At 42.0% G+C, this 26849-nt stretch overlaps 1 protein-coding gene and 1 non-coding gene across 3 annotated transcripts in view; both read left to right on the plus strand.

The window, feature by feature from the left end:
* The first annotated feature begins 5028 nt into the window (after nucleotides 1-5028).
* SLK (STE20 like kinase) overlaps nucleotides 5029-26849 on the plus strand; it is a 53038-nt gene continuing 31217 nt past the window's right edge. For both annotated transcript variants that reach the window (XM_056120365.1, XM_056120366.1), the window contains exons 1-4: nucleotides 5029-5221; nucleotides 18333-18497; nucleotides 22096-22144; nucleotides 22680-22829. In XM_056120365.1, the coding sequence (XP_055976340.1) occupies nucleotides 5072-5221; nucleotides 18333-18497; nucleotides 22096-22144; nucleotides 22680-22829 (514 nt within the window). In that variant the 5' untranslated portion in view covers nucleotides 5029-5071. The remainder of the gene's footprint in view (nucleotides 5222-18332; nucleotides 18498-22095; nucleotides 22145-22679; nucleotides 22830-26849) is intronic.
* Nucleotides 21565-21671, plus strand: LOC130030000 (U6 spliceosomal RNA). The gene has a single exon (XR_008793432.1). It is a non-coding gene; the product is annotated as a U6 spliceosomal RNA (small nuclear RNA).

Below are 26849 nucleotides of genomic sequence, written 5' to 3' on the forward strand. Positions count from 1 at the left end.
ACAGTAGGGTTAAAGATTTTACCAAAGTCCCAGGATGTAGCTCAGTGGGGTAGAGCGCTTGCTCTATGTGTGTGAGGACCTGGGTTTGATTCCCGGCACCAAAAAAAACTCAAACCAAGCAAACAAAATACCCTTACAAGTAAATTCACTGTCCAAATAAGAAATAAGAGGAAAGAAATGATAATTTGCTTTGACAAGGCTTAGAGTTTTGAAATTTTCATTAATAAAAATTTATAGAATTAAATTTAGATGCATGACATATAAGGAAGAAAAATTTCTGCCCTCAAAGTGCTCTTAGAAGAAATACGTTTTATATATATATATACACACATATATACATATATATACATATATACATACATTTATGTATATATACACAGACATACCAACACAAACACATACACTTATATTCATACACATACACATGTTGACATATGCCATGTACACATACATACATACACATATAATCACATCTGCAACTGCACACACATGCACACACACATATATGTGTGGGATCTAACAAAGTAGAGAGTAGAGTATATTTTCAAGTTATGAGGGGAAGGAGAGAGAAATTTTAGTGACTGGGTTGGGGAGATGACTCACAGGGCGGGACCATGTGGAAGGCCTGGCACTGCATGGGTCGCCAAGCACTGTATGGAGTCACTCTTGGAGTAGCAGAAGTGACCACCCCATACCCTATCCTTCCACTCCACCTCCCAGAAGCAACTGCAATGATAATAATCCCGTAAGCATCTATTACGCAGCTCAGTGAGGCTCAGGAAACAGTTGTAGGGAATATTACATTCTAGGAGTTTGACTTACCGGGATCCGTAATTCAAATTCAAATCCGCCATTACTTTCTCTGAGACTCTCATCTTCTTGTTTGAACTCTCATTCACTTTTTTTCTCTTTTTATGAGGATCTATTTAGAGTACTTACCACAATGACCTGCTATGAAGGTTAAACGAGACGAAGCAAGTAAAATTAGCACAGTTTAGGCTGGAGCAAGAGCTTATTCATAGCAAGATTTGTATTCTTAATACTATTCTTGCCATAGTGGAGAAGGGCAGTTACCTAGCAAATAGTAACAATAGATATCCTCTCACAAAACTGTTAGTGAAAGTATTTTAAGTGATTTTTAAAATGAGTGGCCCCCAAAATTCTGCAGTAGCTGAATACTTTAGCAGTCACTGGTTAAACTTTTTTTTTTATCTTTTATTTTTGGAGCACTACACCCAGTGGTAATGGGGGATTACCACATGGTGCTGGGGACTGAAGCAAAGCAAGGGGTTCCACATATAAGACAGGCACTCCAGCTCATTGAGCCATTTTCCTGATCCTAAACTTTTCAACTGAAGAAAGTCCAACTCTGGTTAGAAAATAACATAAACATGTAAATATCATATTTATTTCTAGGAAAACTGGAATCCTGTCTTAATGACATCTCACTCAGAATTAAAATTTCTATGCTATAACTTGGAGAAAATACAATTTGTTATTAACTGCACAATCTCTTTGTGTTGGACTTAATCACCTTATTTATACAATACTAACAACATAATTTTATATCATTCATTGGTATGAGGCAAGTTATAAGAAATGAAAGTGACCAATGTACATATGAAAAGCTGCTACATTCACTGGTTAATAGACACTTGTACATGAGAGATTATTTTGAGCTATCAGCCTGGCAAAGATAAAAAGGATGAGGTAACTCCTAGGTGCTATTGAGGGTGTGGTGGAATTGACACTTTTATACATCATTAGGAGGAGTATAAATTACTCTGTCCTTTCCAGAGGTCTATTTGGCAATATAGGAAAACATTTTCTAATATAGTCTTTGACTCAGCCAATTCCACTCTTGAAATTTATCTTAAGGAAATAGAGTCATACAACCACACAGAGATGTTGGCATTTGTATGCTCCTTATAGGCTTATGGGAAAAAAATTTAAAATGACCAAAATGCTTATTCCAAAAGAAATACTTAACTATATGATGGTAGAATGACAGATATACTTGTGCTGGCATGAAAAAATATTCATGGTGCCAACTGGATATCATTTTTATAACTTTAAAAGTATATGCATAGAAAAAACATAGTTCTATCCTTTAAAAGTAGCTTTCCTGTGGCTAAGTGAAATATACTGGGTGTAGCAGAATAACACAATGACTTTTAGTAAAGTTTTATAGTTTGGCAACAATTATCACAATTTTTTGTGAATTTTTTGTTACCTTTGTATGTTTCCTTGTGCTCACAGACCTAAAGTTGATAGGAAATTGTTTTGGGGGAAGGCAGACAAGGAGATTTATAGATAAGTTCTAGTTTGAAATTTCTGTATTATTTGAATTAGTTTACGAGAATATGCAATTTGAGAAAAGAGTAAAGGTTTTTCTATCTGGAAAAGAAGTAGAAAATAAAAGCAAAGGAAACAGACTTATACCCTTTGACCCAAATCTACTTCTGGTAATTTATCTTAAGGAAACAAATATGTGGAAAAGGATTTTTGAATAAAGACATTTATCAATCTTTTACCTGAAACAGAGAAGAGATGCAAGTTATTAAAGTAGCTTGGAAGAAAACAATTACTAATCATCCTACTGTATGATTAGTACAGGATGCAAACTTTCATAAGCAGTATAATTTTATCCATGTCAAAAAATTAAGGTACAGCCAAAAAAAATATCCTGTTTGGCAGTATAATAAAATCTTATCAAAGCATACTTCTAAATTGTAAAATTATACAGTACTTTTTATTGTATTCTGTGCGCGGTCTTCCTTTTCCACTCTGAGTTCGTATTACCTTTATTTACATAGAGAGGCACCTACTAATGATACTAGTTCAAAACTATGAACCATCGATGGCCTGTTGTCACGGGTGCATCTACTTTCCAAAACACGGATGTATTTTAAGCATGTAGTTTATTATATGTCAATTATACTCCCATAAAACTACTTAAAATTAGCGGGATTTTGAGAAACAGAATCATCCCAACCCTCTTACTGGAAGATGGGGGCACATCACACGACTTTGTATCTGCACACTGGTAGGCATTCTATAGATAGCAACACGGCAATCTGCCCAAGATCCCTGTGACCCATGCGGGGGATCTGCCTTCCTAGGACATGCCAGGCCTGTTGCCAGGTACTCGGATCCCGCGATGAACTTCAAGCCTCTGCCCCTGACCGCGTCCTGCCTGGAGGAGGCAGGGAAGGCGAGTCAAGTAGCTGACAAATTCCAAGCTACGCCCACACCGACCCGCCCACGTTGCCCCTGAACGCCCCAGCCACAGCTTTGCCTGCCGGGTGGCCGCGCTGTCCAGTGGTCCCCAAGGCGGGCCAGGAAGGAAGCGAAGGCCGTCGTGAGTCCATCAGGAGTCACGAAAAGGGGACAACACCAGGATTGAGGGTGTGGACGTGGCCAGGAGGAGACAGACGACCCGCGGTAGAGGGTCACGCTCATCATCGGAGATGGGTAAAGAGTCAACATTTTTTTTTTTTTAACATTTCTATGACTCTCTTGCCTGCACTCTCACAACAAGGAGGGATACTGGGATCAGTGGTGGTGGAAAATGGGCACTGGTGGAGGGATGGGTCCTCTATCATTGCATAATTGAAACCCAAGCACAAAAATTTGTAAGTCTATAACTGTACCTCGCGGTTTCACTAATAAAAATTAAAAAAAAAAAGAATGTAACCACAGGTTCTATTATAATGGGTTACTTTATACAAGAAAATTATTTTTCTTCAAATCTTGCACAATAACATTTGAAATATCAAATGTTAAAAAAAAAAAGCACTACAATGGAGCATTTGCAGGCTCCTTTGCCGCGCGTTTCTCCTGCCACCACCTGCAAATTGGGAGATCGCTGCACAGTGCAGGACACGCATGCCACGATGAAAAAAAAAAAAACCAAAAAACAACGGGAGGCTCAGTCCAATAACCCGCCCAAGGTCACAGAGCCTTGTAGACTCCGGCTCCAATGCTCGCAGCCTCCACGCTCGCTCCCCTTCTCACTGCACTCTGGACCCGTTTGAGAGCGGAAAAGTCCTTTTGGGGCTCCCCCGCCCCCCCCCCCCGCGCCCCGACTTCGGACAGCTTGGCTGGCTCGCCCAAAAGAGAACACCGTCCCTCGCACGAGAAACCGGGGTGGTACCCATGCTGGGGGGTGGGTCGAGGGGGGGGTTCCCCGCGGATCCAGGGCTTGCGCGGTAGATGAGGTGCGATCGTCCCCCGGGTCGCGGGCCGGCGCCCACAAGGCAACCCCCCCGACCCCGCGCCAGATGAGCGCTGCGGGGGGGGTCCCTCGCAGCCTCCACCCAGCGGGGTCCAACGCGCGTGCGCACGGCCCGAGGGGGCCGGCCCGCCGCACGAGCGCGCGCCCAAGGGGGCGCGTGACCGGGCGGGCGCGCGCGCGGCCGCGGCGGCGTCGGCGTCGGCGCGCGCTCCGGAGCGAGGCCGCCGTGTGGGGCTGGGGAGGGAGCGAGGCGGCGGCGGCGGCGGCGTCCCAGAGCCCAGGGGACGCGCGGGCCTCGCGCCGCGGGAGCCGACCACCGCCGGGGGAAGACGCGGGGGGTTCGCGGGCGGAGGCGGGGCGAGCGGGGCCCGGCGGCCACTGTCCGCCTCCGAGGCGGCCGGCCTCGTTCCCTCAGCCCGAGTGGCCGTGGCCGCCGCCCCTGGAGACTCCCTCGCCGTGACACGGGCCTAAATCGTTGGCGAGCTCGGCGGGGCCGGGAGGGGACGGACCCGCGTCCGGGCAGGTCCCGCCGCCGCCCGCCCGATCGCCCGCCCGCCCGCGCGGCCCCCCGCCCCCCCGATCCCGCCCCGATCCCGGGGGCCGGCGCGGGAGTCGCGCCCCGCCTTCCCCGGCGGCCGGAGCGGCGGGAGCCCGCGAGAGCCCGCGCCGGAGCCGAGACGCCGGGAGGGAGGGAGGAGAGGAGAGAGAAACTTTGCCTCGGATTTGTCGTCGGCGGTCCTGAAAGTGCCGGGGACCCTCCCCGGGGACAGGACACGCGCGCGCGCACACACACGCACACTCACGCGCGCATACACACACACACACACGCACACCATGTCCTTCTTCAATTTCCGTAAGATCTTCAAGTTGGGCAGCGAGAAGAAGAAGAAGCAGTACGAGCACGTGAAGCGGGACCTGAACCCCGAGGAGTTTTGGGAGATCATAGGCGAGCTGGGCGACGGCGCCTTCGGGAAAGTGTACAAGGTGAGGGGGGAGCCGCGGGGGGCGGGGGGCGGGCGCGCGCGCGGGGGCGGGGGGCGCCGAGCCGGGGGGTGGCGGTGGCGGACGGGGGGGGGTGGGGGGTCTCGGTCCCCTCCCCCGCGCCGCGGGGCCCTTTCCTGTCGCTGACCCCGGCGGGGGGGACTTCTGCGGGCGCGCGCGGGCGGCTCCGAGGGGATCATCCGAGGAGTCTCGCGCGCACACACACACACACACGCACTCACACACACACGCACGCACACGCATGCACACACATGCACACACACAGTAGGGCTGAAGGTGAAGTAAAATGGGGCCTGCTTAGTAGCCGAGGAGGAAGGATCGCCCAGGGTCGGTCGGCGCGGTCAGCGGCTGCCTGTCAAACTTTTCAGGGGGGAAAGGAAGGCGGTGGTGGAAGGAGCCCCCCGGAAAAGCCCCAGGTCGTACTTTGCAGTGGACTCACGTGTGGCTGCTTGCTGTTTGTATTCCTCCTCCTCCTCCTCCTCCTCCCTCTCCCTCGCTTCCCCCCCTTCTCTCCTTTTTTCCCTCCCCCCTTCTCTCTCCCTCCCTCTCTCCTTGTCTCTCTGCCAGTCTGCCTGTGTCTGTCTCTGTCTCTCCCTCTCCTTGTCCTAACACTTCCCTGTCCAGGGCCCAGGGCATCCCGTGGCTAATCGTGTGTCCATCGCGAATCCATAACTAGTCTCCGGGAATGGGAGCCAAGTGATTGCCACTTGCAGGCTCTTCTTGACAGCACCCTGGCAACTGGAGAGGCCTTTCTGATCGAAAATTTCCCGACGGGAAAAATCGGCACCCAGTGCTAGTTTTTTCTTAGGGTCACAGCCCCCAGCTTCTAGACTTCTGGCAGCACAGAAGTCAGTGACACCCGGGCTGAAGAGATGATGATGATGATGATGATGATTAATAATAATAATAACAATAATGTACACATGTAGACACACACGGATACATATTTATTTCAGCCGAAAGAGTTTGATGTGTGAACCTGAAGGCATTCATGTTAACTGTTTAATAAGGAGTGTATGAGTGATGTCATCGGAATATTTTCATCCTGAAGGGTGAGGTTTTTATGAGACACACTTTAAGAGGAAGAAAGCGCGGGGTTGCCTAGAAGTGAAAACATAATTATGTGTATACTGGGCTTTGCAGTTTTTTAAAGCACTTTCACGTGATCTGGACCCACAGAAGACTTGTGGGGGTAGTTCACCGGTCAGCCGTCTGAACATTTCACGGGACCCCGAAGCTCAGGATGGTTCAGAGTCACACCAGTGGCTTGGATTTGAACTCAGGTCTTCCCACCCCATATTTCCTATTGTTCCTCACCCAGCGTGCATTGGTGGAAGTGATAGCATTTCCCTTCCTTTCTAAACACAGGCACACCTCTGCTTCTGCCCGCCCTGGGATACATCTCTGTTTCCTGGCCTCTGGATTCTTTTTTTTCTCAGCTGAAGTAGCCAATCTTTTCCTCCGTGCTTTCAAAACACCTACTGCAGCTCTCACCGCATGTCACCACTGAGGTGTGCGATTTTTACAGTGAACCAGGCACCGACATTACGATCCAAGTTTTGGATCCTTCTGTTGCGCATTGCATATTCTGTCAGGCTTCCTTGAAAGAATGTGCCTTAGCTCTGTGTGAGTGCTGTTGAAGCTCTTGGATGTTTGGCACGTTGACAAAGTACATTGGGGTGGAGAAGGTAAAGTTTGGATTTCGACAAGAATTTAGTGTTGTGTGGTGGCAGGCTCTTTTGAGCACAGTGGGAGGCCAGAGTCAAGATTGTTTTAGTGTGGGCTGTCACAAACCAGCTTTGTGGACTTGGACAGGGCACTTAACTTCTCTGGAAAGCTTTCTTTTTTTTTTTTTTTTAATTATAGATTTCCCTACACTTTTGTTTATATTCTTTTACCTGTTATATACTACACCTATGCAGGTGTTCAGGGAAGGCAAAAACAAATCCTTAAGGTATCTGGAACCTAGTAGTGAATTGGAAGGCAGGTGATTATGGACAATTTTCGTGGCATAAATGATTTATCAAAACATTACTTATTTATTAAGAAACTGGCTGTGGAGTTGGGCTATGTTTTGGCTTCTTAGTGGCAGCATGTGACTTTGGACACATTACTTAATCATTCCAGCTCTCACTTCAGGAAGACCTATTTCTCAGTGTGTGAGAATTCAAGGAGATTAATAAACATCAGGCATAGGGGGTTAGCTGGCTGGGGGCTTGGAACAAAAAATGTAACTCATATAGAGAGTTCAGCAAATGGTAGAAACAAACTACAGTTAAACTTTTAGAACTCACAGGAATAAATATGGAATGGAGCATGAAAACGGACCTATGTACATGGTCGGCTACTTCCTTGGTTTGCTGTGGTGCAGGTGGTTGTGTGGACTGATGTCCAGGAGCTAGTTCTTTGTGGACTATTTCTGCAAAGTGAAACATTGCTTTATACAGTGAGACATAAATTGAAATTTTTATGAAAAGTAAGAAACTTATTCCATGTCCGTCAGTATTATAAAATTGGGTCAGTGATCGTTTTTGTGGGTTTGAGGACTGTTTGTGATGTTTGAAGAGTATGAGTTCTTTTCATCTGTTGCATTTCTCTATCCTGTGTTTTCAGGGATTGGTCTCTAAGGGCTAGGGATCAGAGCACTTGCCTTGCAAGTGTATGACCCTAAGCTTCATTCCCAGCACCATAAAAAATAAAAATATATCTCTAAGGAATGGGCTCTGAGTCTTTTTTTGTTGGTGATGTTTATTTTATTCTTTTAAATATTGAAGTAAATTGCATTCTAACATTGTATACCTAGCTTTTCAAAGAGAAAACTAATATGACTCATTTTGCCTCTAAAATTTTTTGTTTTCTAAGGTTCTCTATAAATTTTTTGTTTATAAACTTTCTTCTCTGCGGGAGGAAAAACGGTCAAATCTTAATGTTTTATATATCAATAGAAACTATTTCTGAAACTGATTCTATTATTTACTTATGGGCATTCATAACTATTACAAAGATTAAATTGTAACTAGGCAATCACATATAGTTTATTTGAAGCAGTTTTTGTATTTCACTTAGTCTATTACTATATGACTCTAATGGTTATTTTTTTAGCTTAAAAATCTGTATAGTTTCAATGTATTTTCTGTTTTTAATATGTCTTAATGGATATAAATGAAGATATATGATATTCTTCACAATTTTTTTTTTGAGGGGATGCACTACACCTTGGTTGTGCTCAGGATTGCTCTTGGCTCTGTGCTCAGGGAATCACTCTGGACAGTGCTCAGGAGACCATATGTGGTACTGGGGCTCAAATTGGAGTTAGCCACATGCAAGGCAAGTGCCTAACCCTCTGTACTATCTCTTCAGCCCCAATAATTTTTTTTTTTGTTTTTTGATCAGCTATATCCCTGGCCTCCAAAAATTCTTATTACTGCATATTTTTGAGAACTGATAGGTATGTGTCGCTTTAAAAAATTAGCAAATCTATAATCTTTTGTTCTTTTTTCCTTGATTTATTATTGGTGTACAATATCAGGAATTTCAGATTTAGATATTTCAGGTTTAGATGCACACCTCTATTATGTGTATAATACTCCTATCATCAAAATTTGTGTGCCAGGCCACTACAAAAGGATGCTTCTAGACATTCTTCCCTCTGCTTTCCCTTTCCTCCAGTGACACTACCATAGATTTTAGCCAGTGTAGGAGTTTTGTTGTTTATTGTCAACTTGCCTGTTTTATTCCTATTCTGTATATGTATGAAACTATCTATTAGCTTTCATTATTTTGTTAGCACAGTCATCACAAAAACCATCCATTTTGTTCCAAAGACACAATATTGTTTGTTTGCTTGTTTTGTTTTTGGGCCATCCATGCCTGGCAATGCTCAGGAGTTACTCCAGGCCTGCGCTGAGGAATCACTCCTGGTGGTGTGTGGGGGACCATATGGAATGCCAGGGATTGAACCTGGGTCAGCTATATGCAGGCAGATTCCAGCTCCCCAGCCCACCAAAGGCACAACTTTATCTTTTTTTTTTTTTATGTTAGAGTACTATTTCATTAAGTATATACCCCACAGCTTCCTTATTTAGTCATCTGTAGGGCATTTGTTTTAATTCTATGTTTTGGCTGATGTGAATAATCCTGCTATGAACCGCATTGTACAAATGTCCTTTTTGGGCGTGGAGGTCCCACACCCTCTTGTGCTCAAGTGCTTACTCCTGGCTCGGTGCTCATGAATTACTCCTAGCGGTGCCCACATGCCATATGTGGTGTCAGGGATTGAACCCAGGTAATTTGCATGCAAGGTGAGCGCCTTAACTGCTGTACTAGCTATCACACCCCAAATGTTTTTTGAATACATATTTTCATATTTGGATAAATTCCTAGGAGTGATAGTTGTTGGGTCATATGGTATTTCTAATTCTGTTTTTTTCCATTTTTATTTATTTATTTATTTATTTATTTATTTATTGGGTCACACCTGGCAATGCACAGGGGTTACTCCTTCCTGGCTCTGCACTCAGGAATTACTCCTGGTGGTGCTCAGGGGACTATATGGGATGCTGGGAATCAAACTTGGGTCGGTTGCGTGCCAGGCAAACGCCCTCCCCACTCTGCTTTCGCTCCATCCCATTTCTAAATCTTTTTAAAGGAATTTCTATACATTTTTCATAAAGACTACACTAATTTTCATTTCTACTAATAGTATACAAAATTTATTTCTGTCTACATCTTTCCAATACTTTGATAAAAATAAATGTTGTTCTTTTATTGGCAGGTGGAAGGACTGAGGGAATACTACCTCTGTGCAGTGGTTACCTTTGACTCTATGCTTGGGGTTTGCTCCTGCGGTGCTGAGGTGTAAATGTGGTGGAGATTGCCAGGGCTTCCTGCATGTAAAGCATGCACTCGGCCCTTTTGAGCTCTCTCTCTTGCTCCATTTCCTATCTTTTTCAATAGACCGTTCTCATGGGTGTGTAGTAATAGGTCTTTGTAGCATTGATAAGCATTTCTCAAATAATAAGATGATAGCATTTTTCTTTTTCCATGTGTGGGGCATCTGTATTTTTAGAGAAGTCTTTTTTCCATGAAAAAAATTGGGTTCCTTTTTTTTTTTTTTTGGTTATTGTTGATGGTTATGTGAGTTCTTTATAGAGTACATCCTTAGATTTCAGGAATTTTTCCAGAACCCCTGAGTCTTTCCCATCTCCTCCCTGAATTGATCTCCCTCTTCCCATAAAAGAAACAATTACCTTATCTTTTACTCCTTCCTTCCTTCCTTCCTTCCTTCCTTCCTTCCTTCCTTCCTTCCTTCCTTCCTTCCAGCACACGTGGCAGTCCTCAGGACTAACTCCTCAGGAGTCACTCCTGGCCTCCTTGGGGTACCATTCGGGGTACTGAGGACCAAACCTTGTTGTCTGTGTGTAAGGCAAGTGCCCTGTCTGCTGTGCTATTGCTCTAGTCCATAGTTATTAATTTCTTTATAGTTTGCATCTAGGTCTCTATTCCTAAATAATGCAAGCTACGATTTGTATATACTTGAACTTCATGACCATGAATGGAATCATATTGAATGTTTTCTTTTGTGTCAGCATTTATTTGTGAGGTTCATCTTTGTTATTACTTAGAGCTGTAGTTAATTTTATTGTTGCATAGAATTCCTTTCTATAAGGATCACTGGGTTAGGGGCTGGAACGATAGCATAGTGGGTAGGGCATTTGCCTTGCCCGTGGCCGACCCGGATTCAATTCCCAGCATCCCATATGGTCCCCTGAGCACCGCCAGGAGTAATTCCTGAGTGCAAAGCCAGGAGTAACCCCTGTGCATCTCCGGGTGTGACCCAAAAAGCCCCCCCCCCAAAAAAAGAATCACTGGTTATTTAACATTGTACTTAAATGAATAATATTGTTCTCCAGTTTGGGGCTTTTATATACCATACTGATTAATATGTATATGCATGAGTTTCACTAAGACTAAATTTAGGGTAGAATTTCTGCATTATAGAATAGTGTATCTCTAATTTTGCTGGATGTTTCCAAAAGAGTTATAGAATAGTATATCTTCAATTTTACTAGATACTTCCAAAAGAGTTATAATATAGTGTATCTTTAATTTTACTAGATGCTGCCAAACTATATCAATTTGCATTTCAACTGGCTGTGGATGAAAATTTTCTCTCTTTGTATTTTGCCAACATTGGCATTGTGATCATTTTTAATTTGTTTTTGGGCCATACCTGATGCTGCTCTGGGGCCACTCTTGGCTCTGTGCTCAGGGGTCACTGCTGGCAGTGTTTATGTGGTGTCAGGTTCTAACTCAGGTTGGCTTATTTTAAGCCCAGCACCTTACTCTATACTATATTGTTCTGGCCCCATCAGAAAATGTTTCTTGCTGGAGGGATAGTACAATATGTAAGGCACTTGCCTTACGTGAAGCCAATCTGGTTTGATCTCCAGTACCCTGTATTATTCCCTGAGGAGTAACCTCTGACCATTGCCAGATGTTGCCCCAAAACAAAAACAAAAATTTAAAATTTTAAAATGCTGTTTTATTTAAAAAATTTTTTAAGTTTTGGTTTTGGGGCCACACTCAGTGGTGCGCAGGGGTTACTCCTGCCTTTGTGTTTAGGGATTATTCCTGGCAAACTCAGGGGACTATATGGGATACTAGGGATAGAACCCAGATTGGCCGTGTGCAAGGCAAGCGTCCTACTTGCTGTACTATCCTGGTCCCTGATTATGTTTTATTTTTCATTGTGTTTTTAATCCTCTTTCTTTGACTACTAATGATAAATTATTTTTATTGGTTATTGGTAATTTGGATCTTTTTTATGTTTAAGTCACGTATTCATATGCCTGTGTCTTTTTCTTATTAATAACATACCCTGGAGTTTAGCCATTTATTGGCTATAGCTTTGCAAATATATTTCAATTCTGTTGTTTTTTTTAATTTTTGCTGTGATTTTTTTTATGAACAGCAGGAAATTAATTTGTCCTTTTGTTTTTGATTTTGGGGCCACATCTGGCAGTGCTTCAGCCACTCCTAACTCCCAACTTAGGTGACTTGCATTGCAGAGCATACGCTCATCCCATTGAGCTCCTTTTCTGACCTTGAACAAGAAATTCTTGATTTTTTATGTAGTTCAAATACGTCACAGGGAGAGCCCGGCAAGCTACCGAGAGTATTCGATATGTCAGACACAGTAACAACAAAGTCTCCAATGGAGACATTACTGGGCCTGCTCGAGCAAATCGACGATCAACGGGAGGGCCTTTACCTTTACCTTTACCTTTATGTAGTTCAAGTTGTTTTTTTCTTTTTAATGCTTTTGTATCATGTTTAAAAGATTCCTGTTCCAGGATCATGAAAATAATCTCCTAAATTATCTTCTAAAACTGCTTTCTCTGGGGTTGGTGAGATATTACAGTGGATAAGGTACTTGCCTTGCATGCGCCTGACCCAGGTTCAGTCTCTGACACCCTGTGTGGTTGCTCAATGATCCCTTAGCACAGAGCTAGGAGTAAGCTCTGAGCACCGTCTGTCATCTGGTATGGCCCCAAACCCCCCCCAAAAAAACCCAAAAAACAAAAAACAAAAAAACAACTTTTGCTGCTAACCAAGTTTATATAACAAAGATTTTTGCAGATGGTATGAGTTAAGGGTTCAATTTTATTTTTGTATCAATGTGGTTACTCATTATACCAGAACATAGCACTGGATTTAGGGGACTGTTTTCCACTTTTCTACAGTGCCCTGTCACATAACCCATGTTAGTTTCTGCGATCTGTTTTCTCACTGATCTGTTTTTGTTTATTTTTTTTAAATTCTTATACCATTTTCCTACTCTCTTCATTGTCCTCCCGTTGTTCATCGATTTGCTTGAGTGGGCCCAGTAACATCTCCATTGTGAGACTTGATGTTACTGTGTTTGGCATATGAAATACATCACAGGTAGCTTGCCAGGCTTTGCCATGCGGGCGAGATATTCTCGGTAGCTTGCCAGCTCTTCGAGAGGGGCGGAAGAATTGAACCTGGGTCGGCCGGACCGGCTACTTGCAAGGCAGATGCCCTTCATTGTAAAGCATTAAAATAAGTCTCTGCTATAAACTCCCCTTGTTCTTCAAAAATATTATATTCTTGCCTCTTAGTGCTTTTGGGGGGGAGATGGGGGAGGACACATCCTGCAGTGTTCAGGGCTTACTCCTGTCTCTGCATTCAGGGGTCACTCTGGGTTGGACTCAGGGAACCATATGTAGTGCCAAGGATTGAACGTGGGTTGATCACATGAAAGACAAGTGCCGGGGCTGGAATGATAGCACAGTGAGTAGGGCATTTGCCTTGCATGCGATAGACCTGGGTTCGATTCCCAGCATCCCATATGGTCCCCTGAGCACTGCCGGGAATAATTCCTGAGTGAAGAGCCAGGAGTAACAATACCTTGCATCGCCGGGTGTGACCCAAAAAGCAAAAAAAAAAACAAAAAAGACAAGAGTCTTATGCACTGTACTATTTCATTGTTGAGATTTTATTGAGTTGATAAATTTGTTTTAGAAAATTAACATCTATGTGGCATCAGATCTTTTTATCCATGCATAATTTTTATTTCCAGTTTATTATTATTTATTATTTTATTACTTATTTTATTATTCATTTTGCTTGGGGAGATCAGGGTACCCTGTGTAGTTCAATGGATTGAGCTGAGGTTGGCCATATGTAAGGCAAGTGTCCTATCACTGTACCATCATTCTGATCCCTACATTTATTGTCTTTTGACTTAAAATATTAACTTAAAAATATTGTTATATTTGTTTTCTCTGATCTTTTGTAGTCAGTTTTACTTTTGATAGCTTTTAGGAGTGTGTGTGTGTGTGTGTGTGTGTGTGTGTGTGTGTCTCCAAGTGTGTGTGTGTGCATGTCTGTGAAATAGAGTAGTTTTATTGAGGGAGGGTATTAATTCTATGGACAGTGTGGAAAAAACCATTGCTAAAATGAGCAAAACAAGTAGATTGTAGAAATTTGCCTTATTTAGAACCTGAGTGATTTTTGACTCCTTAGTGTCCTTGGTTCATATCGAGGTTCATATTTCACAGTGTTCTTCAAGGACACTTCCTCTCCATGTGATAGATTAAAATGGTTGGAGAGGGGCTCCTCTTTTACTGCATTCTTCATCCTCTGGAAGATAAACTCTAAATATTATTGGTCCAGCTCTAGTATCTTTCTCTTCCTGTTCTTTTCTTAGGTCACAGTTAGTGGTGCTCAGATGCTACTTTCAGTATTGCTTAGAGTTGCTCCCAGTGTAGTGCATGTCATGCAGACCTGAAACAGGGGTCCTGTACCTCATAGCATGCCCTGCAGCCCTTTGAACTACTTCCCTGGCCTTAGAGTATCTTTTTAAGAGTAACAAAACTATGGCTGGAGAGATATCTCAATGGGTGGAGTGCATGCTTTGCCTGCAGGAAGCAGGGATTGAATCCCAGCCCCCCCATAGTCCTCGGAGCAAGCCAGGAGTGACCCTGAACACAGGCTGGGAGTAGCCTCAGCATAGCAGATGTGACTGTAAAAGAAGAGGGTCAGGAATGTGGCTCAGACAGAGGCCCTCTCTCAGTTCTGGATGGAGAGGGAGGAGAGACAGAGTGAAAATTGTACTCGTGACAGTAGACACTTGACTGTTTTAAGTTTTGGGGCCATACCTGGTCATGCTTGCTGACTTACCCTGACGCCTCAATTTTTTTTTTTTTATGGGAAGTTACTCTTGGTGATGCATGGGGACCACAGGGTGTCAGGGATCAAATCTGGGCCTCCCACATGAAAACCATGCTCTCCATTCTATTGAGCTAGCTCTCTGGCCCCCAGACATTGTAATTTGTAGCCCCTTGGACATGGAGAGGATCTTTTACTGCTGGGTTCCTTAGTGTTGTTGTTCATCAGGTGTTGTCTGTTGCCTGGGTGTTGTATTGCTGCCAGTGAGCTCAGTAGGAGGGAGGTCGGGTATGAAGCTCACTCTGAGCAGTGCTTGGCCTAGTGTAGAAGTCTAATGATAGCTCAGCGCTCCCACTTGAGCATGGGGTGGCCTGGCCACAAGGCTACCATGATGGTACTCGGGGCTGCTGGAGCTACACATAGTAGTGCTGAAGGAATCGGGCGATTGATCTCAGGGCCTGGCATGTACCAGGCTTACACTCACAACTCTGAGCTATCTCCCCACTCCATCCAGGCTTGTGAGAGCCAGAAAATGATACTGTATGGAAAAACACAGACATTAGATAACTCTTGAGTGTGTGAGTGGCTCAGGGATCAAATTTAAGTAGAAAGTATTTGACTTTTTAATGTATGAACTAGAATGTAGATAAATAGTAACTTTCTTTGGGTCTAAATATGTTCAGAAGAACTCTTTGAAAAGATAATAGCATAATAGTTCTAAATGATTAAAATATTTTATATTTTAATAGTTTATTTGTACTTTCCCCCTTAAGTAGAATAGAAGTAAGATAGCATTTATGTTTAGGTTATCTTCTCCTTTTTTTCCTTTAATTTTTGTTTTTGTTTTGGGGCCATACCTCCCGGCGCTCAGTGATCACTCCTAGCGGGGATTGGGGGATCACATGGGGTGCTGGGGATCAAACCTAGGTTGGCTGCTTGCAAGTAAGTGAATGCCCACACACTGTACTATCACTCTGGCCTTGTTTAGGCTCTTTAAAAAGAAGTTTGTCAAGCAAATAGAAGGATAAACCATTGGGAAAAAAGATAGGTAAAAGACATTGATAAGGTGTTGTTAATATATATATATATGTGTGTACACACACACACATATATAGCACTGTAGCACTGTCCTCCCATTGTTCATCGATTTGCTCAAGCGGGCCCAGTAATGTCTCCATTGTGACACTTGTTACTGTGTTTGGCATATCGAATACGTCACGGGGAGCTTGCCAGGCTTTGCTGTGCGGGCGAGATACTGTCGGTAGCTTGCCGGGCTGTCTGAGAGGGGTGGAGGAATTGAACCCGGGTCGGCCTGGTCAGCAGCGTGTAAGGCAGACGTCTTACCTGCTCTGCTATCGCTCCAGCCCTAAAAGCCCTAAAGTTCAATAATCAGAAAATCAGTAATTTTTAAAAAAAGGACAAAGGTAATATACAGACAGCATCTCACCAAAGAAGATATACAGGTGGGCTAAGTCTTCAAACATAGGGCATGCTGCGACTTCAAACTCTGCTTTGCACGTTTCTGATAATGAGTTCAAATCTCCGATGTTGCTTCATGTACGGAATTCAGTGCTGGCAGTTCTGCTGTTCCTGGTACTGCAACTGATTTCCAACTGCACTGTAGTCAGGTGTGTGAGTCACTGTCACTGTCACTGTCCTTTTGTTGTTCATCAGTTTGCTCGAGTAGGCCCAGTAACATCTCCATTTTTTGAGACTTGTTGTTACTGTGTTTGGCATATTGAACATGTCACGGGTAGCTTGCCAGGCTTTGCCGTGCGGGTGAGATACTCTCGGTAGCTTGCTGGGCTCTCCGAGAGGGGCGGTAGAATTGAACCTAGGTTGGTTGGTTCGGCCGAGTGCAAGGCAAACACCCTATCACCAATAAAAAAAAGGGGAGCACTACAACTAAAACAAAATGATAGGTAAATACTATGTCCAGGAAGTTGACCTCTGTTGAGCACAGGTGTAAACACTGGAACGGAAGGAAGTGTGAGCCTCAGTGGCACTGTGGTCGAGTATGCAAGCACTAGACCATTGGGCCATACCATCCAGCGCTCAGGGCTTACTTCTGTCTCTGCGCTCAGTGATCACTCCTGGCGGGGATTGGGGGATCACATGGGGTGCTGGGGATTAAACCTAGGTTGGCTGCACTAGCTTAATGTATGACCCCAGAGAGCTTCACGGCTCAAAAACCGTGCAAGGATCACATTAGGTTTGTGTGCAACCTTCAGACATTGTAAAGGAAGCATGGTAGCAACAATGAAGGAAGGGGTAGGAATAAAAATAAAGATATACAGATATTTTGGCATATTGAAAGATGCTTCCCACTGCCGAAAGGACATACTGCTATATGAATGACAAAGCCTAAACTCACAGCAAATGCTGGTGAGGATGGAGAATGGGACTGTCATTAATTGAAAGTGGGAATACAGATGTCAGTATTGGCAATATTGAGAGAATGTCAGTATTACAGACTTTAAGAAATCAGATGATGGGGCCGGAGTGATAGCACCACGGGTAGGACGTTTGCCTTGCACGCGACTGACCTGGGTTCAATCTCCGGTATCCCATATGGTCGCCTGAGCACTGCCAGGAGTAATTCCTGAGTGCAAAGCCAGGAGTAACCCCTGAGCATTGCTGGGTGTGACCCAAAAAGGGTCCTAGTATTTAGGACCTAAATGATTTAGTCCTAGTATTTATGTGTAAATTTGATAATTACCCAAAGGAGTCAAAAACTTACGTTCACTCAGATACCTAAACTATTATATTCATAGTTGATAAAAACTCGAAAATCACCAAAGTGGCGTTCAGTAGCTGAATAGATAAAATTAAAATGAATTCCTATTCAGTGCCAAAAAGAAATGAGCTACTGAGTCATGAAAATAAATAGGCAAACTCAGAATGTATGTTACTAAGTCAGAGAATCTGAAAAGGCTACCTGCTGTCTCAACAATATGACTTTCTGAAAGAAACCAAACTCTGGAGGCACTAGAAAGATCAGTGTTGGCAAAGGGTTAGGAAGAAGGGAGGAATGAATAGGAGCATAGAGGAGAGAGGAATAGAAGGTTTTTAGTATAGACTATTCTGTATGATATTCTAGTGGTGGTACATTTGCAAAATCTGTAGAATGTGCACCAAGGGTGAATCTTAACTACAGGCTTTGAGAGATAACGATGTTTTAGTGTAGGTTCATCGGCTATACTATATTCCACTCTGGTATGACTTATTGATGGGGGAAGGTTGTGTAGAGGTGGGGAGTAGTGGGCATTCTCTGCACTTTCAGTTAACTTTTCTGTATACCTAAAACTACTACTTTAAGAAAAACTTGCCAAAGAAAAGTTTGAAAAAAATGAGCATGCATCAAATATGTGACACTTTGAATACTTTTCATGTTTAGGCTCAGAATAAAGAGACCAATGTTTTAGCTGCAGCAAAGGTGATTGATACAAAATCTGAAGAAGAACTTGAAGATTACATGGTTGAGATCGACATATTAGCATCTTGTGATCATCCCAATATAGTCAAACTTCTAGATGCCTTCTATTACGAGAACAATCTTTGGGTAAGTGTTTTCAATGGATCTACAGGAGTAGCTACAATGAGTTAATTTTTCAAAAGAGGTTTATAAGTTACAAAAGTCTATGTTATGTGTCGATTCTCCTGTTTGGGTATTTATTGTTATTGTTACTGAAGAAGAGTTGATCTGCTGGTGATAGAGTCATTAATGACTTAATTATCCTTAGCTTCTACAAATACTCAGATATATTTTTCAAATTGTACCATATTCATGATTGGTTGACATTAGACCCAAATGAAGAAACTTGATTAAAAATAGTAGATTTTTCTAAATTATGAAATGAAGGATCTTATCTTGTTTATAATTTACATTTATGCAACTTCATGAAAGTTTTTGTTTCTCTTAGTAGCACTGTAGCACTGTCCTTCCTCCCGTTTATCGATTTGCTCGAGTGGGCACCAGTAACATCTCACAACAAATTGTGAGGCTTGTTACTGTTTTTGGCATATCAGAAGCACAGCAGGTAGGGCGTTTGCCTTGCACGCGGCCTACCTGAGTTCGATTCCTCTGCCCCTCTCAGAGAGCCTGGCAAGCTACCGAGAGTATCTCGCCCGCATGGCAAAGCCTGGTTTCTCTTAGTATTCAAGAACAAACAGAAAACAAACACTGTCCTCCCGTTGTTCATCGATTTGCTTGAGCAGTCCCAGTAACGTCTCCATTTTTTGAGACTTGTTGTTACTGTGTTTGTCATATCGAATACGTCATGGGGAGCTTGCCAGGCTCTGCTGTGCAGGCGAGATACTCTCGGTAGCTTGCCGGGCTCTCCGAGAGGGGCGGAGGAATCGAACTCGGGTCGGCCATGTTGGCTGTGTGCAAGGCAAACGCCCTACCTCTGTGCTATCGCTCCAGCCCCAAAGCAAAAGATACTAGAAATAAAAACTATTTTTCTTTTATGTATTTGGTATATGATGCAGTGGCAAAGCCTTTCTGTATAATAAGTTCATTTTTAGAAAGCACTAAGCACAGATTGAGAACTAATTTTTGTTGATTTTTGATCCTGATACTGCTAGGTGGGAGTTTGAATAAGACAGTTAGACTTATAAGCCAACTAGAATAAGTAGTCATCTAACTTTCAATTTATTTTTTCAAATAATACAATGAATTTGAAAATTAATGTGTAATTGTCAGAAATCTATAAACTTTACTATACTGGTAGGAGGAAAGCAGGGTACTACATGATGAATGAAATAAGTCAGAGGGAGAGGGACAGACATAGAATGATTGGACTCATTTCTGAGATATTAAAAAAAAAACCAGTATGAGACTAATATCCAGCAACATTAGAAACAAGGATTGGGAGGAATGGTCTACAGTTGGAAGCTTGTCACTAGTAGTGGTGGGAGGAGGGCAGCTCCGATAAAGGGACCACTCTGACAAAGGTAGTTGGAAATGATCACTTGGGAAAAGAACTGAGTGCTGAAAGTAGGTAAAGGGATGAACATGATAACCTTTTAGCACCTGTATTACAAACTGTAATGCCCAAAAAGGGGGGGAGGGGAGAGGAGGGAGGGAGGGGAGAGAGAGAGAGAGAGAGAGAGAGAGAGAGAGAGAGAGAGAGAGAGAGAGAGAAAGCTTCCAGAGAGACAGGCTGTGGGGAGGTAGGGGAGGTGGAGCAGAAGGGAAACTGGGGACATTGTTGGTGGGAAATGTACACTGGTGAAGGGATGGGTGACGGAACTTTTTTTTTTTTTTTTTTTTTTTTTTGCTTTTTGGGTCACACCGGCAATGCACAGGGGTTACTCCTGGCTCATGCACTCAGAAATTACACCTAGCAGTGCTCGGGGGGCCTTATGGGATGCTGGGAATCAAACCTGGGTCTGTGGTGTGCAAGGCAAACGCCCTACCCACTGTGCTATTGCTCCAACCCTGAGTGATGGAACATTGTATGACTGAAACTCAGTCATGAACAACTTTGTAACTGTGTATCCCATGGTGATTCAATTAAAAAGAAAGGGAAAAAATTCCTACAAGGGGGAAAATAAAGGCAGAATACTATACAATTTACAATACAGAATTTTAAAAAATTACAGTTGTGTTCTAATGTGCAACTCTAGAGTTGTATACAACTACTTATTTGGCTTGCTGCTCCGTTTTCAGAAAAAGGACCACTTAATGGCCACCAGGAAATCGACTTCTTTAAGTGAATAAACAGAAAGTGCCCCTCGTGTGCACCAGGCACCTCAGGGTATATTGCCCTTCCCGCTTTATTCCACTGCCCCCCACTTTAAGAAATGCTTTATAATATTTTTAGAGATTGTAATGGAAATAAGCTCCTAGACTAGTTAATAGATAAGTTTATGGGTTTTTATTTATTTATTCAGCGCCATACCTAAGAGTGCTCAGGGTTTACTCTTGGTTTCTCCCAGCACTCAGGGATCTCTACTTGTGGGACCATACGGGATTCCAATGATAGTACCCCAGTCTGCTGCATGCTAGGCATGTGCTCTACCCACTGTACTGTTTCTCCAGTCCCAATAGATCAGATCTTTACATGAGACTATTTTAAAATAAAAATTAGACAGTTGTGTGTAATGTACTGGGAAAGATATATACTAATTAGTCAAAGAATTAAAATTGTGGTAGCACTGTAGCACTGTCCTCTCGTTGTTCATTGTGGTAGAAATGAAAAAAGGAAAAAAGTTCATGGCATATGTATCAGAGAAGACAAAGAAGGCTTCTATTCGGAAAAGATTTTGCTTTGTTTTGGGACCACACTTGGAAGTGCTCAGGGTTTATTCCTGGTTCTGAGCTCAGAGATCACTCCAGGCAGTGGTTAGGGGACTCTTTGGGGTGCTGGGAATCAAACCCAGGTTGGCCACATGCTAGGCCTACCCACTATACTAGCTCTCTGGCCCTTATCAGGAAGAATTAAGTAAGTTAGACTCTGAAGGTTTATGTAACATATGCAAATATAGTTTGTGTAATATATATGTCAACTAAATGTATATGTCAACTAAATGAAGCCTTTAAAATTTATTCATATTTGTAAAGTTAAGGCATATTTGATTATTTAAATCACAATCACAGTAGTTGCCCTAAAAGTGAGAAGAGAGTGCTTGCTTCGGCAGCACATATACTAAAATTGGAACGATACAGAGAAGATTAGCATGGCCCCTGCGCAAGGATGACATGCAAATTTGTGAAGCATTCCATATTTTTTGTATAATTGAAACTCAAAGCACAAAAATTTGTAAATCTACAACTGTACCTCATGGTGTTTCACTAATAAAAGTTCAAAAAAAAGTGAGAATAGAATCAGTTAGTGATGAAATAGATATAATAGTACCATTTATCAAAAAGTTGTTTTTAATAATTTTAGAGAATCAGAGACATTAAAAATGGTAATTTTTGATGAAAACACATGTACTTCCACAAAATGTTTTTTTGGGGGGTTTTCTCAGCTGTCTCTTGGTAAGAATTTTAACTTTTTTGACTAAGAAATCCTTATGGTCAGCATAATAGTGTTTTTATAACCTAGATTATTTGATAGCTGTTTCCCTGTCTTTTTTTTTTTTTTAAACTAAATTGAAGAAAGAATACTAAGTGTTGTGCTGGATAGATCATTCTCTTTATTTACCTTCAGATCCTGATTGAATTTTGTGCGGGTGGAGCAGTGGATGCTGTGATGCTCGGTAAATACCTTTTTCTTCGTTATGTTTATTTTTAAGTTATACTTAATAAAATAAATAAAAGAATTTTAAGCATTCATGCGTTTGTATACCTGTATCACTTGAGTAAAAATCAATGAAAGATTAGCTTATTTTAGTTTGCAATACGGGGGCTACTGGTGCTGGGAAATGTACACTGGTGGAGGGATGGGTGTTGGAACACTGTATGACTGAAACCTAATCATGAACAGCTTACTAAGGGTCTATAACACAGTGATTTGGTAAAAAAAATCTTAAAAACAGTTAAAACAGTTAACTTATTTTAGTATTCTTATTTATAGTTCTAAGATAAAATGTTCAATATAATGTTAGAAAATAAATCTTTGTAGGCATGTAGTACTTACTAAAAAATTCACTATCTGATTCTTTAAAAAAAATTATGTTTCTAATTAGTTGGTTCTTTTGGGTGTATGATCCTTATACTGATGATAAAGGTTTAAAGTCTGCTGGTTTGTTTTCATTGTACTAAAATGCAGATTTGTTTACTTTTTCTCAACAGAACTGGAGAGACCATTAACTGAGTCCCAAATACAAGTAGTTTGTAAACAGACTTTAGAGGCATTGAACTACTTACATGATAACAAAATTATCCACAGAGATCTAAAGGCTGGCAACATTCTTTTTACTTTAGATGGAGATATTAAGTTGGGTAAGTTTAATTACTTGAGCAATACATTTGAATTTGTGCTCTGAGACTTCTCTCTGCATGTAAAGGACTTAATTTCTTTTCATGACTCCAGTATATACAGTGTGAAGAGTTAACTTCCTAAATAGTTAATTTCCTAAATATTTCTTTGGATAAATAATAATTCATTAGTTCCCAAAATTACTAAGTATAGGCACTTAATATAAGGACATTTAATAAAAGAAAACAAGAAAAATGAATTTTCACTTTTAAAAGGCAAACTTTTCAAAAATAGGTTAATTCTTTTTCTCTTTAAATTTTTGTACAGATACTGTATTTAAGACATGTGTCACAGTGGTATTGATAGTGGGTATGTGGGGCTCAGGAGAGGTAGTAGAGAGACCGTCTTGTTTGGTCCACACAACCTCTGCAGTGAGGTGCCTGGGGCCGTCAGGACTCAGAGAAGCCCCCAGTATAGACAGTAAGTCGAGAGAGAGAGAGAGAGAAGAGAGGAGAGGAGAGGGGAGGGGAGGAGAGGATGGGATGAACTCCAAATGTGAACACAGGTTCTTCCAGAGAGAAAGAGAGGAGAAATTATCATATCATAAAGTAAAAGGAATCACACTCTCCAAGGTAGGATGGAGGCTACTCCCAGGAATGGAGTGTACTCCACAACAGAATAGGAACTAGTCATGCCCCAGAGTAGACAGGCATGGTGGAGAGTGGATGCTGCTTGCTTCTTCAAAGCTGATCTTACAGGAATTTTTCCAAGACCCCCCTCCCTTAGGGTCACTGCTCAGGCATTATCTAGGAGGGATCCTTGGCAGATCCAAGCTGATTCTGACTGGGTGAAATTTATCTGAAATTCATTGCCATGCCCCCCTCCCCTCAGCTCTGTTTATTTTGCATAAAACTGCCAATTTAAACTCTTGTCCAAGGGGTTCCTTTCTCATGGTTTAGTCTTTAGTCTTATACTCTGGAGATGGTATTTTGATTAAAACTAACAATAATGGGGCTGGAGCAATAGCACAGCGGGTAGGGCATTTGCCTTGCATGTGGCCAACCCAGGTTCGATTCCCAGCATATGATATGGTCCCCTGAGCACTGCCAGGAGTAATTCCTGAGTGCAGAGCCACGAGTAACCCCTGTGCATCACCAGTGTGACCCAAAAAGGAAAAAAAAAACTAACAATAACCTGTGTTTCCAGAGATTACCCAGGTCACTAGAGCCCTCCAGGTTCATACCTAGTGGTTCTCAGGGGAGCTGTAGTACTCTACCTAGTCATGCTCAGGAGACCATTTGGTACTGGCGATCTTAACCCCTATACCATCTTATCTCTCCAACATTCCCTGGGACCTGACGATCATTCTCAGCCAAGAAGCCTGCCAGTTAAATGTGAGGAGTCTGTGGTGCTGTGGATTACCAGGTCACCTGGCAGTGTTTGGGGCCTCTAACATGCTCAGAGCCTACAGGATGACACTTGGCATGCTTGGGGTCTCCAGGCCCACACTCGGCATGCTTGGCGTCCTTCAGGACTATGCCTGATAGCGCTTGAGAAATCATGTGGTAGTAGGGATAGAACCAGGTCAGCCACATGCAAGATAATGCACCTAACCCCTGCACTCTCTGGCCCCTGGAATTCTTCTGACTGATGTTACATTTTTTTTTTTAATTTATTGAATCACCATGAGATATTTACAAGCTTTCAAGTTTGGGTTACAATCACAATGATCAAACACTCATCACTCTACCAGTGCACATTTCCCACCACCAATATCCCCAGTATACCTCCCCTTTCCCACCTTCCCCCTGCCTCCATGGCAGACATGATTCCTCATACTCTCTACTTTTGGGCATTATGGTTTGCAATACAAACCCTGAAAGGCTATCATGTTTAGTCCTTTATCTACTTTCTGCACACATCTCCCATCCCGACTGATTCCTCCAGCCATCTTTTTCTTAGTGATCCCTTTTATATTCTAGCTGCCTTCTCCTCTTTGCGCAGGAGGCAGGCTTCCAGCTATGGAGCAGTCTATCTGTCCCATGTATCTACTATCCTTAGGTGTCAGCCTCATGTTATATTGTTTTATACTCAACAAATGAGTGCAGTCCTTCTATGTCTGTCCCTCTCTTTCTGACTCATTTCACTTGGTATGATACTCTCCATGTCTATCCATTTATAAGCAAATTTCATGACTTCATCTCTCCTGACAGCTGCATAGTATTCCATTGTGTAGATGTACCAAAGTTTCTTTAACTAGTCATCTGTTCTAGGGCACTTGGGTTGTTTCCAGATTTTGGCTATTGTGAACAGTGCTGCAATGAACATATAGGTACAGATGTCATTTCTACTGTGCTTTTTTGCATCCTTGGGATATATTCCCAGAAGTGGTATTGCGGGGTCATATGGAAGCTCAATTTCTAGTTTTTGAAGGACTGTCCATATTGTTTTCCAGAAAGGCTGGACTAGTGGGCATTCCCATCAACAGTGAAAGAGTGTCCCTTTTTCCCCACATCCACACCAGCACTGGTTGCTTTTGTTCTTTTGAATGTGTGCCAGTCTCTGTGGTGTGAGATGATATCTCATTGTTATTTTGATTTGCATCTTCCTGATAGCTAGCGATGTGGAGCATTTTTTCATGTCCCTTTTGGCCATTTGTATTTCTTTTTTGAGGAAACTTCTGTTCATTTCTTCTCCCCATTTTTTGATGGGGTTGGAGGTGTTTTTCTTGTACAATTCTACTAGTATCTTGTATATCTTGGATATTAATTCCTTATCAGATTGGTATTGGGTAAATATTCTTTCCCATTCTGTGGGCTTTTTCTGTATTTTGGTCACTGTTTCTTTTGAAGTGCAGAAGCCTCTTAGGTTGATATAGTCCCATTTGTTTATGTTTGCTTCCACTTGCATGGTCAGTGCTGTTTCATCCTTAAAGATGTTTCTAGCTTCAATGTCGTGGAGAGTTCTGCATACATTTTCCTCTATGTACCTTATGGATTCATATCTTTAATCCTCTTTGATCTGACTTTTATGTTACATTTTTGTCTTACAATTTTTTTAAAAGACTCAGTATTTTAAAATATGTTAGAGTTTTGATCCCTTTACAATGCCTGTTTTTCTAGAAGTATATTAAAAATCTAATTTGAATTCAGGAGCATGCTTTTGTGTAAAAGGATTCAGACCTATAAAAAAAAGTATATTATTGAAGATTTAGTAATGCCAAAGTAGTTTTGACAGCTCAAAACAACTAAAGTTGACATTTTAAGCAACTGTAATTTATGTTTTATTGATTTGTGATTATAGAGAACCTTCCATTTCTCTGACACTTTGTTAGGTGTACACAGAAGGTGTACATCATATTGCCCTTAAGAGTTGTATGCAAAGGACACAGATAATTTAAATACAAGTCAGGATTTAAGTTTTACCAATAAAATATCATAAAGGTTAAAGTTATGGATATAATTAATATTAGTAACTGCCATTTGAGTGTACATTCTTTGTCAGGCTCTGAGTACGATTTTAGTATGTATTTGATTTTGAAAACTGTGTCACATAAAATAAGAAGCTTTAAAAGTAGTACACATATGGCATGAGATAATTTGGCGTACTTTTTTTCACACCATAGAAAAAAAGTCTTTGAATTTGATTGTAATACATAATGTTAGTTGACATCTATTTTTTTTTTTTGACATTTATTTTTAAGTCCTGTTTTGTAGCCAGAGATAATACAATGTGGAACGCATTTCCCTTACACAAGACCAACCCAGGTTCAATTCTCAGAAGCCTGTATGGTCTCTTGCGCCCCACCAGAACTAGGAGAGAGTCCTGAGCACCTCCAGCTGTGGCCCGAACCTTTCCCCTTCTTTCCAGTAAAGTTACTATTTTTATTTCATTTCTGAAGAGAAATGAAGACTTGTTGCTGAAATTATTTAAGAAGTGACAGTAAGTATTTATTGATGAGATCTTTACCTTGGTAGATTTTTTTTCGAGGGAGTGTAACAGAAAAAGGTTAGTCACAAGGATGGTAGGGATGTAATTTCCCT

Source organism: Sorex fumeus, unplaced genomic scaffold, assembly GCF_029834395.1.
Source record: "Sorex fumeus unplaced genomic scaffold, SorFum_2.1 ptg000043l, whole genome shotgun sequence".
Taxonomy (NCBI): Eukaryota; Metazoa; Chordata; class Mammalia; order Eulipotyphla; family Soricidae; genus Sorex; species Sorex fumeus.